Source organism: Neodiprion lecontei, chromosome 3 (assembly GCF_021901455.1).
Source record: "Neodiprion lecontei isolate iyNeoLeco1 chromosome 3, iyNeoLeco1.1, whole genome shotgun sequence".
Classification (NCBI taxonomy): Eukaryota; Metazoa; Arthropoda; class Insecta; order Hymenoptera; family Diprionidae; genus Neodiprion; species Neodiprion lecontei.
This window is the reverse complement of record NC_060262.1, coordinates 1,553,390-1,573,548: the sequence shown is the minus strand read 5'-3', so window position 1 is coordinate 1,573,548 and position 20,159 is coordinate 1,553,390. Positions and strand designations below refer to the sequence as shown.

General features: G+C 40.4%; 2 protein-coding genes across 2 annotated transcripts; both read right to left on the bottom strand.

Annotated features, from left to right (window-relative positions):
- Positions 1-70: 70 nt before the first annotated feature.
- LOC124293717 (receptor-type tyrosine-protein phosphatase delta-like) lies at positions 71-7,706 on the bottom strand. Its single transcript, XM_046735802.1, has 22 exons — positions 7,571-7,706; positions 7,202-7,464; positions 6,861-7,038; positions 6,408-6,761; positions 6,134-6,289; positions 5,323-5,445; positions 5,196-5,252; positions 4,533-5,041; positions 4,200-4,453; positions 2,959-3,226; positions 2,775-2,862; positions 2,586-2,662; positions 2,361-2,495; positions 2,137-2,277; positions 1,830-2,027; positions 1,560-1,756; positions 1,362-1,471; positions 1,087-1,286; positions 870-1,007; positions 639-793; positions 395-530; positions 71-264 (listed from the first exon to the last, which is right to left on the bottom strand). Exons 1-22 carry the CDS (start codon positions 7,704-7,706, stop codon positions 190-192), a joined length of 3,948 nt encoding a protein of 1,315 aa, XP_046591758.1. The 3' UTR covers positions 71-189.
- A 1,135-nt stretch (positions 7,707-8,841) lies between these two features.
- Positions 8,842-18,563, bottom strand: LOC107226296. Its single transcript, XM_046733887.1, has 26 exons — positions 18,173-18,563; positions 17,858-18,013; positions 17,398-17,675; positions 17,055-17,241; positions 16,629-16,973; positions 16,392-16,526; positions 16,257-16,337; positions 15,214-15,338; positions 14,856-15,051; positions 14,460-14,768; positions 14,060-14,319; positions 13,893-13,974; positions 13,300-13,735; positions 12,878-13,151; positions 12,600-12,687; positions 12,447-12,523; positions 12,212-12,346; positions 12,008-12,148; positions 11,060-11,257; positions 10,799-10,995; positions 10,562-10,668; positions 10,268-10,473; positions 10,031-10,159; positions 9,755-9,909; positions 9,503-9,638; positions 8,842-9,015 (listed from the first exon to the last, which is right to left on the bottom strand). Exons 1-26 carry the CDS (start codon positions 18,360-18,362, stop codon positions 8,941-8,943), a joined length of 4,698 nt encoding a protein of 1,565 aa, XP_046589843.1. The 5' UTR covers positions 18,363-18,563; the 3' UTR covers positions 8,842-8,940.
- Between the last annotated feature and the right edge of the window lie 1,596 nt (positions 18,564-20,159).

Here is a 20,159-nt window from a genome sequence, read left to right as displayed (position 1 = left end):
GAAAATGTGGGAATAGTATGTATAAGGAAAAAAGTGATTCTAGTTCGTACGTTTCGGGCGAATGTTTATTGTGCAAAAGTGTGTACATTTAATCGGAAAACTACTCGCGTTATACATTTGAATTATAATTATTGACAATGTTCAATGTAAAAATCGAATATATTTCATTCAGTTCGTTGAATCTCTGATTCATGAAAAATTGGCGTAAGTAGCGAAACCCTCGTAGTAATTCAATGCGGCGTCGTAAAGGTACTCTATTTGGTCCTGAAAATAAGTCAAAGAAAGCTAGTTCAAGTTAGGTGCGTTTCCCCTGACGGCAGCCATGTTACGATAATAGCAATTCGGTACGTATATGATTTTCCGAGCTGGCAAAGTATCATTACGTCAACCCTACCATCGACTGGACGAATTGTCTTCTTGATCGGCGAACTGCTCGGACAGCTGATATAACGTCGCACTCTCTTTCCACCGCCATTCGTTCCAATAGAAAACTCATTGCCAGGTACAGGCCACATGCTGTCACGCCGTCGCTGAAAACAACGAGATATCAAAGCTGGATGTAATATTTCGTTGGATTTGTGGGTTCAAAGATTCTCGCGACGAGTCGTATTTGAGATCGTAGTGGAACTTGAACTCACTGACAAAGCACCAAGGTGGGGCTCTTTTTCCGCGGTATCCGTTCCGAGGCTGTCCAAAGCGAAACCAACGCCTCGGGCGCTGGTGGATTTCCCTTTCTTCCGTATCCCCATCCCGTACATGTAAGCACGGTGACGAATTGCGGTTTTGCTTCTTCCTAAATCAAAAACGGTCGTCGTTATGATAATAAAGCTTAAGCTCAGAGGCGGTTAATTTTTTTATTATACCTATACCTCCAGGGTGTCGATCAATCGAAACTTTTCGAATGTGTAAGGTTTGTCATCGGCAACTTGGCTCTCTTGGGTTACTATTCGCAGGTACGGAATCAATTTCGTCAAGTTCATTTTACTCGGCGTGAAGTCGCAACATGTCTGCAAAAGGGTGAGAATAGTGTGCAAACTTCTCTCTGGTCGAGGTTCGAAACTCTTGGTCGTGTTCTTTGGAACTCACAGTATCGTTGGGGTCTGGACGTTGCAGTATTATGATCAGTTCTATCTCCATCTCGGCTATCGATTTCCAGAAGTTGGCAACGTTGGAAGTCGAAGGTAACCACGATGCCAGGTACTGCCTCCTCATCTTCACACCGTCAACTGGCACGGCGCGGATGCGGTGATTGACGTTCCTGTTGAACGACGGTGTCCTTTCGAAACCTAAAGTTAATAACGATTTTAAGAATGATCGGTAATTACGCGCACGCAGTGTCGTCGCATCAAAGATTGTCAAACCTATGAATAGTTCGTCAGACAGTTCGCTGGTCAGTTTATCATCTCCCGATTGATTTGGAGTTGCAGCCAATGATCGGAGCGCACATTCCTGCCAGACCGCGTCGTTCAATCTAAAGAACACCGTTGATAGGTATATTTGTTCGAATAAGTTTCAGCTCATGTCGTTCTGTGATTTCGGTAGCTATTCCATGCACCAACCTTTGAACATCCGTCGCTAATTGACCTCTCAATTTTTTAATCCCATTTGGAAGGTCTTCGTCGCAGGGTATCTGCGTTGGCAAGGATACGATGCTTTCCACCATTATTATGTGCGCGAGAAGGTACTGCTCAAGGTTTTCCACCATGTCCGCGCGGCTTTCTCGAATCCGTGAGAGGACCGCCGACACATCGATCTTCTGAAAGGTGAAAAAATAATTTTCAATATTTCCCGTTTCCTCATTGGTATGCAATCATCTTGTCCAGGCTTACACCCATTCGCATCGCCTCACTAAGGCATATGTCGCATAGAATCAAGGTACCGGTGCGACCGTCACCGGCACTGCAGTGAACCACAACTGGTCCGTATTTCAGATCTGTAGTTTGAAGCTTCTTCAAATAAGCTACCAGAGATTGGCAGTAGGCGGGAATACCATCGGCTGGCCATCCCGTGTAGTGGAGATGCATTACCTGATCGGACGGAGGATAAGGTGAAGCATCTTAGGTGATTGTCAAATATCGCAATATCTTCAACGGAGGCCGTTGAATAGCAGGTACTGTACAATGATCACGTGCTTACCCTGCGTTTAAATTTTTGGCAAGCGACTCTCAGGGCTCGGAATGTATAGTCGGCAAATACGTCGTGGCTTAAGGTGGTGACGGCAACGTTGCCGTACCTAATTTTCGTTCCAACCGGCGGCCAGTACTCCTCGCATTTTGTCTAAAGCAAGTAAAGGCACCTCGTGTCGGTTTACGTGCGATGATTATTTATTGTCTTGGATTTCATTCGTAGTTATTATCTACCTGTCCGTTCTCGATTAGGTTCGTCAGCATGCATATTATGTAGACCTTTTCCTGCCAGATCATGCGCCAGAAGTCATTGACCGTGTTCGCCGTTGGTCCCTGAGTCGCTATGTAACCCTTTTCGCTTTGATATCCCTAGAACGATGATTAGGAAACGAGAAACGAACGTTTGTTTTTGGTTTTTCGTTCGAACGCTTCAAAACACATTTGTCGAGACTTTCTCACCTTGACGTAATTCGCGTTTATGTAGTCGGAGTAAGGATCACCGGGTAGTTTCTTCAGGATAACACGGGTGTCATCGTCTGTCGTTTGATAAATACGTGGAACGGTTTATTTTAACAATATTATACTCGATCGAACAAAATATACTGCCGTTTTTTAATATTGGGTTGGAATTTGTACGATGTAACTCACATGCTATGACATTTCGATTTCTGTTCTTGGGCATGTTCTCTGGTAATCTACCGTACTCGCATGACTTTGTCAGGCCTCCCGGGAGTATCTATAAATTACACCTGCTCGTTAGTAATTATCGTGTGATTTGTAAAGCTAGAAATAGTTTTACCAGTGCTAGTGGAAATAATAATGATTCGCTTACCATGAATTGGGATCTTAACTTCCCACTAGTAATTGCGTATCTGGTTTCTGCTTCGAAAAACTTTAGATCTATCGACTGGGAGTTAAATTCTTGTGGTACTGCGTATTCGATTTCCGAATTCTGATTCGGAGCGGAAATCTGGGATGGTGGCGTATACTTTGAGGTAATGGGAAATTTTGAACTATCAATTATTTTCGGCGACTCTGACATTGCAATAAAATTAATATCGTCTGCGCTCGATGTAATCAGAATATTCCTTCGTCTTCTTCTGAAAAATAAACCAATTTCCGGCAATTGGTGCAATATATTTTTTGTTCATGTTACAACTCTCGTTATTCTATACACGAATACACTGCTTGCTTCAGGGGGTATTCTGGTATAGGAATTTGGAAAAATCGATCAATTTCTTTTGCATATTGTTATAGCTACATTTTTTAAAGAATATTTTGACCTGAAGCCGATTGTAAATTTCCAAAAATTGAGCAATTTACGAGCACTTGAGTGAAAGATCGGTCTGCAAGGAAGCGGCGAGCGTGGCGGAAGGCCTCGTATACGCCCCGGACTCGCCGATCAATGACAAGAAAAATTATCGTTTCAGATGATACAGAGATAAGGGTTAAAGCTAAGGAGACAACTTTAAACGTCTCAACTTGAAATGCGTTTATCTCAAAACTACATTTTTCAACGTGGTTGACATAAAATGTCGAGTTGTATGCAATAGATTGACTTGAAATTTGGTACGAATCTTTAGTATACATCCCTCTGTATCCCCCACCACGGCCATTGCGAGATTGTTATTACAACTATTTAAAAAAAAATTGAAAATCATCGAAAAAAATAGAAAAACAATATTAATTCTGTCTTGAAACAGTCGCCGTTTCCGTAATTTTTTTCTCTTCTTGGTACGGGCTGTAACGACATTTTTACCTATCAAGAAAGATCGTTGTTTTTCGGATAAATGGGAGTACTAGAATCGGGTCGATCACCTCAATCGGTTTTTTTTCTGTCACGGACGTATTTAGACGCTTATAACTTTTACGATTTCTATTTTTTTTCCCACAAAAATTGAAATGCAAGTTCTCTAAACATGAATAAAAGTTCTGTGAAAAAATGGATGGCGAAATGTTATTAATTTTTTTTTTTTTATAACAAGCCCGAAAAAACGTCCGAAATCCAGACTCCTAGACCAGAATACCCACTTCATAATTGAGAAATCTGGCCCGTATAAAATGTTTAATTACCGACGCCAGAGCACCATAAGGACCGCGAGTATCGCCAAGATAAGAACGACCGGAATGATCAAAATCAAGTACCACATTCCTGATTCGTTTGTAAGCTTCTTATCGATCCAGATGTTGACGGATTTTCCTGAGATCCAGTCGTGTACCGTCACCTTGATTTGACAATTCTCTATCAGACTTTCGGAACAGTTTTTCGATGAATTGGCTATCTGATTACCACGGATAACAAACGATTTAGATTCGCTGTCTTCAACCTGGTAAACAAAGAAAAAAAATCCAGTCAAGGACGAGATTTCAAAGGTTTTTTATTCTTCTGATCATAGTCCGACTTACCTGATACTTCCGTTCTGTATTCGACGAGTCTTCTGACGTTCTTTGCGATTGGTAGAGGTCGCACTTTGAAAAGTTGACTTGAATTGTTGTGTTGCGTGTCGCGTTTATTACCGCCGGTAGTCTGAGCTCGATATCGGTTCCGTTGCACTTCACTTCGGGTTTCTCTCCACTTGCGAAGCCAATGTCCGACTCGACTGGTACAACAAGCTTCTCTTGGACGACGTCAATGTTACACTGACTTACCGACACAACGGAAATTTCGTAGTGTGAGGAGGCTGTTAGACGAAACTCTTTTTGGTACACTTCCTGTTCACGTCGAACGACGTAATCCTTTGGTATAACAGGACGGTTGTAACTATCGGACAGTAGATCCGTATTCAGAAGCTTAACGATGAAGCGAAATTTTTCAATGGTTATTGAAGGATCGATGTACTCTGGATGCGTCCAGCTTAATGTCACGATACCGTGACCCAAGGGAGTGAATGTTAAGATCTGCGGTTTGCGAAGTCCTGAAAATTTATTCTTTGAAAATGCATTTATCCCTGAAATGGGTAGACGTTGAAGATGAAAGATGTTTATATGCGGGGATTAAGTTGATTTTCTTTATTCGCCAAATCACCCGCGTTGTTGAACTTAACTACTCGAGCTTTTACTCGTACTTACCGGGTCTTTGGCAACGCAGGTCGCAATTATCAAAAATTTTACTGACAGTGCGGCACTCTGTAAACAATGTGTTTTCATAATTTTAGCATGTATTAACTCCTTGCATTTACCAATCTCACGTACTTACCTCCGCTACAGTTGAATCCTCCAGAACAAATGCAACCGTTCGGGTTGCATATGGAACAAGGTTTATCAGAATCCTGGCGGATGTCGCCGCCGCATCGTCGTTCGCTAATGATTTGATCCAACTCTAAAATTAATACTTATCGTAAGTTCCGTGAATTCGATAGGAATAACACGGGTCAACAAGAGAAAACATTTTTTTTCTGGAGCTTCTACTGAGATAAATAAACTGCGATTCTATAGATCGATTACTTATAAAGTTTGTTTTTGTTTTTTATACGTCGGTGAATAAGTCTTGAAGTTTTTGGTTGATTGCTAATGTGGGTGCCTATTCGGCAGAAAAATGAAAACATTTTCACCAAGATGTGATGGACTTTATCGTTATTAACGTTGCCAGGGGAGGTATAACGAGAGCGTGGTGGGAGATTAGGTTTCGGGTTCGAAACGAGAAATAGTCCATACGAAAATAGAAGAAGTAAGAGATATATTCATTTTTAAACTTTGTTTATTAAGTCTTTCACATTTCTGGTTTATTATTAATTACTATTTTTAAATAAAAGTCATTTAAATGCAAAACTGACGTTTGTTTGATTGTTATTTACAATAAGTGCATGAGAAATTAGGTAATTTTTCTTAAAATCCGAAATATCGTTCTGGTTTCTGCAAAAACAAACTTTATCTAATAAAACTATTTCTTCATATATTAACTGCGTAGAAGGAATTTAAAATTTGACATCTAGAACTCAGACTCGAAATTCGTGTCGACCGGTGTAAAGCTCTCCAATTTAGATATCGAACAGAATTGCCACACTTACGAGGAATATTGATGTACGGCTTGCTTGACCAGGGATTGACTATCGCAGTGACATTTTTATGGTAGAACAATTGCTGACACTTGACCATAGGCCATGGTGATTTTTTGTGAGGTGAATTTTCTTTACGTATCTCTATCGTGGATTCTCTTTGTTGTCCTGATTAAAAGCACCCAATGAAAAATAATTCTCGCTGCGTCTTTATGGAATATAACTTGTAACATACATAATACATGTATGCATGTAATTGGTTACATGTGAAATTAATTGGGCTCACCCTGCGGCGCGCATTTATATGATATGGGATCAATTGCCCATCGACCATTGTCTTCATTGTCCAGAACAGTTGTAATCTTCAATTTAAGGAGTCTCCGTTCGGCTGGCGGAAATGATTTGTGAAGCTTGATCGGCCGCCAGTTGACCAAACCGTTACGTTCACCATCTTGATTCCCATAAATAGTTTTTAAATGGTATTCGGTTGGTTCGCGGTACGTTTCTTCCACGATGGAAAAGTTCAGTTTACATTCGGAACACATGCCAATGATCGTATCGATGCAAAAATTTCCGTCAGTCAGGTTAAATTGCGATGTGAACATTTGCGCGTTCGTTTTTTCCGTACGGTAATACGTGTCTGAAAATATAATTTTAGTCTTCGTCATTTGTTATTGCAGCAGAGTTGCAACATCGATCCATTGTTACGATTTTATAATACGAAACGAAGTATACTCACAGTGGTGAAATCGTACGCTTGATTCCAGACCTGCCACAAGTAGCTCGGTCAAATTGTACGAGTGAATCCCATGTATAATTTGATTATTATTATTGAAAACCTTGACGTCGTTCTTTCTCCATTTTATTTTAAACGTTTGCCATTCGTACGGATCAAGGAATTTTTTTGTAATTTTTGTCTATGTACAAATTCAACGTTTTTAGTTTGAAAATGAAATGTTATCGTTAGCTAAGGAATATTTAATCTCTTGGATATATATGAAATTTAGTAATAATTTTATCACTGTAATTAGATGTACCGAGTAGAAAGAAGAAGTCCAAATCAGCCAATTTTCATCTTACCTTTTTTGATTCAATTGTTATGTTTTGCCAGTTACTCAGATCCGTGGAAATACCAGCAGGTTTTTTATCACAGGTCAAAATAGACATTTTGTTAGTTTCGATATCGAACCAAATACAGGGAGTTGTTCTTCCATCGCGTCCACAGAGAAACAAGCCTAGCTTTTTTGATCCTCGGGTAGAGAACACCAATGTGCCAAAAGAAGTCACATTTCGTACAAGTTGAAGGCCCGTTGAACGGCTACTGTATTGGAAGTCCTTGAAACCTGCACGCCAGAATAACGTCGACGTAGTTTAGGGAGTCGTTTCAAGGATGAGAATCTCAGAATTTTAACGATAAATCATTTCGTCGGTTTCGAGGTTCGCACTAACCTTCCCATCGATAGTCGAAAACCGGACCCATGGGTTTTTCGATGGAGTCGACTTCGATCCACTTCTCTTGGTTCACCCATTTCAGGGAATAAGGAGAGGGTATTTTTTTATTTTTCGACTCACCGGTAGAGTTCATCTCTCGAATATTCATCACTGAATCATAATTCCAAATCAAAGCGGCTTCGCTTTCGTCCGAAACGCAGGTCAATTTTCTCAACGAATCGTTTTCCGTTGGCGGATGAATCACCACGAACAACTCGCCGACAATCTGCCCGACTGTTAATGTCAGACAAATTGTCGACGTTGCGAAAGTTAATGCCGCGAACGAAATCATATTTTACGATCCGAACTTCCCATCGACCAGACGAGTCTGTTGATTTTAGATTTTTATCGATATTCGATTTGTCAAACAACTTACTTTTTTCTCTTTTCGAACGCTTTATTATACGTCACGCACGTTGGCATCGAAATGGTAAAGTAACGACTGATGCTATTCCATTATATCAAGACCAGGAAGATTTGACATTTTCATTTGCACCGCGTTTCACTTCCTGTCAGTACGAGCCTGGCTATCGTTGCCCACATCCTTTTCGAATATACCATTCTATTTTCACGTAAGTCATATCCGCGTTACGAGTCTTTCACGCCAACTCGAGTCATTGAGGTTTAGCTTATCAATTTTTATCCTTAAGGAAATTTATAATTATATACTCGTTTTTATATTCAGTCGATTGTGGAAATTTATCTTAAATAATTAAATCTTTGTTTTATTCTGATACTCTGTGTATTAGAAACTTTGTTCAAAATATTATTTACGTATTTACGTACGCTGTTTGAAAAATTTAACTAAACGTAATGGAACAGCAGGTTTACTTTATATCTGTCTTACTTGTTTTATTTCTGTTAGTGAACATGATACAGATTTTCGTAATCTTAACATTTCAATGGTTATGTCAATATTTAATTTATAATTTTTACATTTTTTCTTTTCACTCAGTAAAATTCTTAATAAGATGCTTAAATCAACCCAAAAATTTTAGTGGATCTCTTGGGATACTTTTTCTCTGACTGTGTATGCAGATAGATAAACTATACTATATATATATATATATATATATATATATATATGCAACATCCATATCTTACCTAATGTAAGTATAATATATAATATACCTACTGTAATTCAGCATTACACCGATACATTGAACTATATATATATTCTTATCGACTAAATCGAACTTTTGTGTACGCTTAAATGATGTCACATATAATTAGGCTGAAGGAGTTTATTTTTTTCGTTCTCTTTTTATTGAACTATACAATTTGCCTGTAAAGCTGATTGAACGTATTCGGTATCTCTTGACGAAACATCAGCTAAAATTTGCGTATTCTCGAAATTCGTCGTAGTATTTCGTTGCTGCGGCGTAGAGATAGACAAATTGCTCCTGGAAACAGTAAATGGAAAGTTTCACCAATTAGTTGGTTCAACTTAACAGCCTAATTTGTCACACTTCAGTAGAATCGCACAACGGTCAAACATTATGAAATTCATCCTAGCTATAAAAAAGTGATATCTTGCTTTAACAATGATTTCTAGGTATTTTCAAGAATCGCAAAAGAGCTCACTCAGTTTTCCTAACCAAAATTTATTGTTCAAATATTGTAAAAGATGGGCAAATTTAAGATACTAACATACGAAGAGTTTGAAAAATGTTTAGGGTGATATTCAAATCAAGTGACGAATTAGGGTTAAAAAGTATTCATCGCGTTTGATCGATTCGAATGAACTTTGTACAAGTCCTACTTACAATTTCGAAATATTAATTTTGTTCGAATATTACTTTTCACGTGTAAGATACAGATCAGAGAAAAGGGAATGAAAAAAGAAAGTCATTGAAAGTGATTATAATTAATTATTTTTGCCGTCCTCACCACTGATTGTACGAATTCTGGTCTTGATCGTCGGACTGCTCGAACGGCTGAAATAACGTCGCATTCTCTCTCCACGGCCATTCGTTCAAGTAGAAAACTCAGTGCCAGGTAAAGGCCGCAGGCGGTTATGCCGTCTCTGAGAGAAAAAAAAAAAAATAGGACATCAATGTGTGGCATTTGGGCGGAGCTAAAAGCTAATTTTATTGAAAAATTATCCTTTAATATTTAAGTGTTCGGTCGAACTTGACTCACCGACAAAGTACCAGAGTGGGTCCCTCTTTTCGACGTATTTTTTCCGACTCTCGCCAAAGTGACACCAACGCGGAAACGCAAGGTGGTTTGCCGCTTTTGCCCCATCCCCATCTGGTACATGCGAGAACGGTAACTGGTTGGTGTTTGATTTGTTCCTGAAGGAAAGAAAAAAAAAAAAAGAAACGGGACGGTTTTAATATCGACCGGTCGAAATGCTTTGACATTTAATAAATTGATTCTTTGACGTTGGTGGTTAGTTAATTTTTTTTACCGTACCTCGGATGTGTCTTTAAGACTGAGTATGCGTGTTGTGAAATGTTCGTTTGTGACAAACGAATTTGTTTTCAATTGTATGTTGGGAACGGGGGTGAATGTCGATTTGTTAGGAACGATGTCGCAGCATGTCTGTGGGATGTAACAACAATTAGCTTATCGCAATCGAAATATAAGAGAAGGTAATACAATCGTGACTCGTATAGATATTTATTTATAAATTGATGGTTATATACTAACCGGATCATTCGGTCGGCCACTTTGCAGTACTACAATTAATTCTATATTCTTCTCGACGATTAATCTCCAGATTTCCGACACAGTAGAATTCGAAGGTAAATGTGATGCCAAGTATTGTTTTTTCAACTTCACCCCGTCAATGCTTACTACACTTATGTAATTGCTCTCGCTATCGAACGTCGATGACACTTCCGCGTTCTCCGTAACTGCGGGATTGATTTTATAGAAATTTTTATAACTACACTTGAAGATTCAGTCAGGTGCACGGTTGTATCTTTCGAGTTTTTTTTTTACCTGATTCCAGCTCCATGGATCCATTTTCCAGTACTTGTACTCGAGTCGGACGTTGTGGGGCAGCTAACACGTGCAACACACGGTCCTGCCATACCGTGTCATTTAGCCTGTACGATTTGAAATCGAATAATTATAGTCAATTCGTACTCATCAGTCTTTGCTGCCGTTCGGACACTCAGCGTTTCTACTTAAACCCCCTTTGAGAACCAGTAACCACCTTTGCAACGGCCATATTACCTTTGTATGTCGGACGGTAACTGTTTACTTAATTCCTGTATTCTCTCCGAGAATCCATCGGAACAGGGCACTTGCGTCTGTGCTGAGACCATACTTTCGACCATAGTCAGATGGGCTAGTAGATACTGCTGCGAACTATCGACCATATCCTGACGTCCGTCGCGCAATTTCATTATTATTATCGGCACATCGATCACCTAAAAACAATTCGGATTTGTTGTTGAATGGTCCGTGACTCTCTTCTCCCAACGACTTACTCACCCTCTCGACGACGGCTTGGCGTAGGCAGATGTCGCACAAAATTATGGTTCCGGTCCTGCCTACTCCTGCACTGCAGTGGACGACCACGGGACCTTTTCCGGCGGGCGTTGCCAGGATCTTTTTAAGGTAGGCGACAAGCGATTGGGTGTACATCGGCACTCCGTGATCCGGCCATCCCGTGTAGTGGAGGTGAGTGATCTGCGGGAAAGAGGGTGATATTAAAGGGTAACGCTATTCTAGGATTTTGGAAGATTCGAATTTTTTTTTCGATGGTTTAAATTAGATTTTAGGGTTGTAAAAGCAATATCCAGTTGATCCTATAGTGAAAAGAAAATTTTTCATTGTTCAATAATCGATTTTGCTACAGTGCCTCACAGAACGCGCGTCGACTGCTCGTAAAACTTGAAACGCATTTTTCTCGAGAACACTCTTCCCGTGGATCGGTTTGAAATTTTGACAGTACTTTGAGAATTACATTTTTTATGGAAGTACGTAGCCGTTTTTTTAATTTAATGTAAACTTTTTTTTTTATAAGGAATGCACTGCACACTTTTTGGCCAAAAACCGACACGTTTTTTCAAAAGTCTACCATTTTTACAAAATTGGAATTGAAAGAAAACCCCTACGCACTTTCGTACGCAATAGTATATAGATTATAAAGTTTTTTGGGTCTTTGTGCCAGATCTTGTACTTTACGAAAAATTCGTCCTCTCTTGAAGGAGTTTTGAAAAAAAAGCAATTTCAAAGATTAACCCTGTTCTCGTGATTTTGCATCAAAATGATGATACATTTTTTTTCCATACTTGAATATGTATTAAACAAATCCTCTGAAAAGAAATCTTATTCTTTTTTCCGTAATCCCAAAATAAATCGTAAAAGTTGGGTCTTTTTTTGGGCCGTTAGAGTGGTGGATCCCCTTAAGTGATCCTGAGAGCTTCTTCAACGTACCTTGCGCGTAATATTTCGGCACTCTACTCTCAACGTCCTAATAGTGTAATCGGCAAACACTTCGTGGCCCGTGTTCGAGACAAAAATATTTCCGTATATAACCTTGGTTCCAACGTCCGGCCAGTACTGTTCACACTTTACCTGGAATGTATAAAATTGTACAATTTTTTTCTGACTCAAGTTGGCGTCATTTTCGTTTATTACCTTTCCAGCCTCAACGACATTTGTTAACATACAAATCACCCGGACATCCTCTTGCCAAACCATTCTCCAGAAATCTATCACCGTATTCGAATTCGGCCCCTGCGTCGCGATGTAGGCTTTCGTTTTGCGGTAACCCTGCGGTGAAGTTGTCGCAAAATTTTTAGTGCCCACCAATATTGTCAATGTTTGCGTTGATGGCAATTTTCATGACAGCGATTATCGTGAGTGTTTTTACCTGAATATAACTGGCGTTAATATAGTCGGAGTGAGGATCGTTTCGAATTTTCGTAAGCACCACACGGTTGTCGTCATCTGTGAATTATAGCGAATGAAAATATTTTGGCAACGGGGCTGCGACGTTGAAATAATCCATTGCCTTATTACTTACATGGTATTATATTTCTGTATCTATTTTTCGACTCGTTTGCCGGCAATGTTCCGCATACGCGGGGTAGCGAGGAGCCGTTCGGAAATCGCTGTTGAAGAAATTTCTGCATATTAGTAGACATTTAGCGATTCTTTCGAACAAATCGTCGCGGACTTTGACAATCGTAATGATGCGATGTAAAAAGTTTTCGCGGAAATTTGGAAAACATGACTTTTTAACAGACAGAAAATCTCAGTAGGTTCCGATTGCAAAGATCTTTTCGCTCTGGGATCGCTTACCCTGTACTGCGCATCCAGCAGTCCACTAGCGAGGGCTTCTTTGACATATTCTTCGAATTCTTCGACCTTGACCTTACAGGAAAGAGGATTAAAAGGCTCTGCGTAAGACTCGATAAGTTCGATACTTGGCTTTTGACCCTGGGTTGATGCTTGAAATGCGGTAATTGGATTTTCAAGACTACTAGAAGCCACGGTCGTGTTGTTATTTTGTTTCCTCAGTGTCAGTTCATCAATTTGCTCGTAATACGGTTCTTCTGAGGCTTTTTTGTGCTTTCTGTAAGAATCAATGTTCAGCGATTATGCTTCGGATGCTAAGCGCAACAGAAACGGAAACGTTACAGTGTCTCTGGGAGAGGTTGAATGGCTTTTCGCGTTACAGCACCTGGACAATAGTTTTCAGTTTGTGTGAAATACTTGCTTACCGGTAACAGAGAAAGAGCAGTAACGGAAGAATCGCTATGATTGGCAAAATAATGACATAAAGTAAATATTGTTTCCAAGGACGTCGTTCAGGAACAGCAGCTTGAAAATCCAGGGAATTTTCTTTCGAGATGAACAACTGTTCTGCATTTTCTATACTGCTTATGTTGCGCTGATTGAACGCTACCAAGGAAATGTTGTAGCTCCCTGATTTTGACAGGTAGAACTCCGTGGTGTACTCTTTGCGATTCGGCTCGACAGGAATTTCCTCGACAATGGGAATTTGGTGGGTAAATTTATCAAGTTGACGTCGATCCAGAGGATTAACGCGGACGGCGAATCGCGTGATTTTGACGCGACTCGATAACGGCGGCTTCCATTTCAGGGTCACGTTACCGCGATTTTGCGTCACTGTGAAATTCACTCGCCAACTGAGATCTGGGGACACGAAGGATGGTTCGATTTATTACATTTGTTAACCTCGCGGTTAACTTTTATCTTATGAATAAGTAAACTGGTTTTCATTACAGAAATCATACGAGGCTACTTTAATGTAATCAGAAAATAATCCTTTAGCGTGGCTACGTGAACTAACTTGAATTGCACGATTCTTCCAGCGAGAAGGTGATGTTACTCAGGATATGAAATCGATCGAGCTTCTTGCCCGTCGCGTGAATCTGTGAATGAATTGTATTTAGCGTCAAATAATGATAATCTATCGATAAGGGGATTTTACTCTAACTGAGTGCAATTTGTCTTTACCTGTATCGACGCACGCACCGTTATGTTGACCTTAGCGTTCGAAGGTAGGGATACATCTTTTAAGCATGTGTGATCATCCGACAAATCACAGATCTGTTCTGTCGTATTACCAAAAGTCATATTTTTGGGGAGCTCGTTTCCTTCGGCGATGAACACTTCGTAGGATTCGATTCGGTCGTAAAGAAGGACTGACGGAATAAATCGCAAGGAGATGGTGCTTCTGTCGCAGTCGGCATCGTATGCTTCCAATTCTGTCACACCTTCAACATACCAACTCGTTAATGTAGTTTGCGTTGCGCAGAGTTATCAAAATGTTCGAATGACGTGTAAGTTTTCGAGACGGTAAATGTCATTGGCAGAAGGCTACGGCATCCGAGTTTCAAACTCGCTCGGTCCTCACCACGTGGGGTCGTCCAGGTGAGGTTCACATAGTTCGTATCATTTTGAATCCCATTCCGAGACCTTATCACGTAAGCACGGACATTGTACTTTACACCGGGAATCAAATCGATCGAGCTTAAGTCGAGGTTCCTATAGGTCGTTTCGTGATAATGTGTTAAGCGCCGCTTGACGTCACCGACAGATTCAAATTTTATTCTTGTCCAAAAGATAACGCCCGTGATTGTAGTACAATCCTCAGGCCAATCCCACCGAAGAAACCTTCCTCCTTCTTCAATTCGGAGGTTGTGAATTACCGACGTAGGTATCACTGTACAAATCAGCATAAGTTGTTGAAAAGAAGGGTTTTACATATGCTGCCGAATTTGTTAGACATGCACAAATTTTTGGTACCCACGAGTTACATTCGTTTGAAAGTGATACTCCTTTGGTGGTCCCTTTGCACTTCCGTTGTACGCGAACACGGTTGCAACGTACGAAGCGTGGGGATGCAAGCCATCGAAGAAGGCTTTTGGCAGGTTCACGGTTCGTTTCATCGGCTGCTGTTCAGGAGTCTCGCGACCGACTTCATAGCAACCAAGCAGTGCATTTACCTGATTACGTGAACATAACGTGGTTGATAAGAAACGTGCAGTAGGTTATTCCGCGATTCGAATCTTGCCACTTTCAGAGCGTCTGAGATGCGCTGAAGATGAGCAAAGAGACGTGATAATCAATTGTGACTGAGATTTTGGTAAGCTGATGAAACGCGTTACCTTGAGAGAAACAGCATACTTCACGATGGTGGCATCTACATTTTTGGGGGGTTTCCATTTCAGCGTGACGGCAGTGGCGGATAGATATGTGTGAATCAGTTCCTGAACTTCCATTAGTGCGTTACCTAATGAAACATCAACCAGTCACAATCACTTTAGGAAATCTTAGAATCCGTACTCGTGTATCTTTCAGCTAATTTTTACTATTACGGGTGCACGAATTCAGTTTAATTATATGGTTGTGTCCTCGATCAAAATACTTTCTGTCTTGGTTTGTACGTTTTCCATACTTGAATCGGGAATTTTTTATAGGTTTTCTGGATAACCGCGATACATGGTAGATATTTCGATACACGGTTATCATATAATTTATTCAAAGAGGGGCAGTGAATAATTGGGATTCGAGTAATACCACAGCTTCAAGAATTCTTACTTAGATAGTTATAAATTTTATACATCATTTTTGGGTCCAAGTTGGGGTACACCAATTGGTCGAAGAACTGTCTTCGCTAACTGTTCGATTTGAGTTTTTCTATTGGTTGCTTGATCTGCCTATTTTTACTATTTGGTATTGAATTCATACGAAGTCCTTTGTACGTACATTCGGTATAGACAGGAGTAACCAGAGAGTGGTAAATTCGGTACTAGACAGGGGCTACAATGAAATTTCTAGTCACCGAAACGGATCTCAAAAATGGATGACAGTTGATTATCCCAACTGATTTTCAAAAAGTGAAGTAACGTGTCACGATATTGCGATGAGGAACTTTTACTCAACAATAACATTGTTGTACATGTGCTGATTCAAGTTGTTTCAATGTTCGCAGCCGTTGCTTCCACGACGTGACATCTGCTAAATTTATATCGGACTACCGGAAACTGTTTTTGCGCGTACACTGAAAGTCAAGGAGATGACGCGAATGATGAATCAATGACACTAGATTGAACGTATGATGAAATATCACATGTGTGGTTCGTCGAACTATTCGAAACTCGATGGATTGAAACCAAACCATTTTTCTTACTTTCCTCCATGTTCTTACCACTTCTCTTATCGCGGGACCTGCATTTGCAGGTTCTGCATTTCCGATGGCAATCGTCTCCGTGATGAACGGCGGAGCATTCTGTGAAAATGATTTTCTTATAATCGACCTCAACTTCGAATCGGTTGTACTCACCGATCGTTCCGCGGCATTCCCTACTCGACGATAAATCGATCACTTCAATTTCAGTGTAAGATAATTTTTGGCACTTGATCCTGGGCCAGGAATCCGATTTCTCTCGACGTATCGTTATTGTTGATTCTCTTGTGCCTGACAACAAGTACAAATTGTTTACACGCAAGAAAGTAAATAGGCAGTGCAAAAATCTAGAAAAGGGTATCTGTCTCTGTGTCAAATGAAATTTAGGCTTACCGCGCGGCTGGCACGTGCGGAAGTCATCAATCGCCCACTGACCGTATCCATCGCCATTCTTCAGAGCAGTTGAAATTTTTAACCGCACGAGTCTTCGACCTACACTTTGTCGGTTCACCTGGACTTTGAACGGCCGCCAGGTGATCAGCTCGTTGTTCAGAGATTTTTCATCCCCAGAAATGTATTTTAACAACGTCTCTCGGCCTGCGGTATCCACTAGGTTGACGTTTAGCTTACATTCGGAACAAAGACCGACGTGCATTTCGACGCATAATGTCCCATTATGTCGAATAAATTCTGATGTCAATATTACTGAGCCAGATTTCCTTGTCAGGAGATATTTATCTAACGTCAATAATCAAACGTTGTAGCATCAGTTTGGCTTATTTTTTCCTCTCTACTTAACAAGTGATGACGCATACTCACAGGAGTGAAATCTAATCCGTGCATCTAAGCCTTCGACCCATACGTTGGATATTTGTTGACGATGCCGGAGAGTTCCCTTCAGGATAACGTGGCTATTGTTAAAAACCTCGACCAGGCTCCTTTCCTTGATCCATCTTACCGCGAATGTTCGCCATTCGTATGGGTCGAGACTGTTCGCGTGACTTGCCTGCAAATCGAATCAAATCGAATCGTATGGGTAATGAAACATCGAATTATTGCAGTTTGATCGGGGTGAGATGTAACAATTCGGAAATTAGAAGGGACAACTGTTGCACCAAGTAGAAGAAAATAGTACGATATTAATCGGTTATCGACACCGTACCGCGTCGTAATCGATGATATTCCTCCAGGCGTCCTTCGGCGTGAGTTCGCTACATCCAGATGCTCGGTTCGTGCAGGTTGCAACAGAAATTCGTGAACTGTCGATCTTGATCCGAACGCATGGACTTTCCGTCGATCGATTTCTTGCACACAACAATACATTCACCTCTTGTGATCCTCGAGCTGATAGGATAACGGTGCCAGAAGATTTATTCGCTCTCCCAACGTACCGATATTGAAGTTCGTTTGAAATATTCCCGAAGTAGAATTCCTTCAAACCTGCGAACATTCGTGTTCGGTATGAGAATATTACGGTGACTCAGAGCCCAGATGGCCGTTCCACCTTACGGGGAAATCGCAAGATTTTTCGTAAGAGATTCTCCGAACAGATCTATGTAGCATATTACCAGACAAAATGGAAAAAATAAAAATCAAAAAACAGCAGAATTGTTCGCACTTACCTTCCCATCGATAGTCAAAAATGGGACCCATGGGATGAATCATGGAGTCGACTTCGTCCCAGCCGTTGCGATCTTTCCATCGAGCTACGCACGCTTTCGAATCCCAAAGTGCACATCCGGGGATATTTTCTGGCACAGCTTTCCTAGGCTGAAAGTCTGTAGAGAGACGTGAGATTTATCACGAATAATCATTTCCGTACTTTGTCAGCGAGGTCGCAGATTACGTAGCGTCCAGTTTAACTACGCGATAATCGGGCTCGTTCGCGACGAAGTTAGTTGCAATCGAAATGATTATCGTTGATACTTTGAACTTACCAGTGAAACTTCCTCGCTGGCTGTTCCAAATCAAAGCAGCGTCGTCGCTTTCTGACACGCAAGTCAGACTTCTTGTAAGACCGTCGTCTTCCGGAGGGTGAAGCCTCACGATCAATTCTCCGACACTCTGCGCGACGATCAACGCAAGCAAAAATACAATTCCGGGAAAACTCGTTGATCGAACGACCATTTTCGAAATCTTTTATCTGTATCTTATAACTACTCGATTTCATTCCCACCGTTGAATAATGGATCGATGAATATTTCTCCCGTTCACCCTCGGTACTTGAAACGCTGTGGTTTCTCCCACTCGGACATTTTCCGTTTACTCTGTAATCTTTCGTCGACCAATAGAAATGCTTTTATTGCGAGCTCTAAAACGACGCGTTAATCTTCAATATGGTTTCACAGCGACTCATGTTTAGCAACTAAATCGCGACGAGGAAAAGCAGCGACGCATCGTGTTCCGTATTTTGGTCTGTGGTTATCGCGTTTGCGTTTACCGACATCCACATCCTTTGTTATTCATCCGTTTGCGCCGTTTTTCGACAGTCAGTGTCGTTATATTAATATAACACGTATAATATTATGCGTATGACCTTTCATGCAATTCTCTGCCGTGAAATGTAGAATACGTATTTTTCTTACAAGTAGGGTACTCGGTTTTGCGTTTAAATTATTTTGTGCGGTTCGTTCCGTTGCTTTCATGCGAAATTTATTATTTTGGATACACTTTACAGTTTATAATTACTTTATACATGTTACGGACTAAGATATGTAATATGAAAGATTGTTGAAAGAATGATTTTCACACCTATTAACCGATTATTCAATTCTTATTTGCCCGGCTCCCTTGGTGGTCATTTCTTGAGTCTCGTATAGGAATAAAAAGAAATTTGCATAACTCTCACAACTCTCAAAGTAATTCACTGCTGCATCGTAGAGATACTTGAATTCCTACTGGAATCGGTAGTTTGCAGTTGATTGTCAATATTCAATTAACCTTGTTGTAATGTTTTATTTTGTTATGAATATGTTACAGAAAGCTGAGCTTGACCTGTCTTACCAATGAATTTACGAATTCGGTTTTGGATCGGCGAATTGCTCTGTACGGCGGAAAGTACATGACACTCATTCTTTATCGACGCTGTTTCCAAAAAAAAAAAACCAAGCGCCGAGTAAGGACCGCAAGCTGTGATGTCATCGGTGTAGAAGAAAGAAAATTAATCGATCAGAAAAGGTAGGATCGAATAACGACCAAGACATTTCTCTGAAAACTCATTCATCCAATATCCAGTATAATTGTCTGCTTGATGGAAATTACATGTCATTAACATTCTCGCTGCAGTCGTCGAACGTTACACGTATACCGACAAATTACCAAATTCGGGTTTTCCATTTGCGATATTTTTTCCGGGAATTATCAAAGTCAAACCAATCTTTCAACAGACGGTGGTTTTCCGCTTTTTTCATGTCAGCACTGTCACTCGTAGTATATGAAATTTTCCTTCAACCTGATTACGTTACAGTATGTAACTCACGTACACAAAGTTAACAGTTTCATACGGAAGATGGCAGTTATACGTCATCAATTTTGCATTAAAAATTTTGACTGCCTGCATCCTGACTTCTGACAAATCGGTGAGCACGAGTTGGTCAGTTGTAAAATGCTCCTCTTCGAGAGGTTTTTTTGTTTTTAAGGTAAGGTGTACCAATTATCGACCTAATCCCAATTATCGACCCTTTCTAGTTGTACATGCTTGATCTTAAGTTATAGAACTACGGAAAAAGCAATTTTTAGTGTCTAACTTTCTAACAACTGGTTTCAATAATCTAGAAATTCACAATTTGTGCCGTTAATTTAACAATGTTGGAAAATATAATAAAAGGGTCAATAACTGGTACACTTACGTTACTCATACTTCGGAGATTGAAGTGAAGATCGAAACCCCCGTTATGATGTCACAGCTTATCTAGATCATAGATG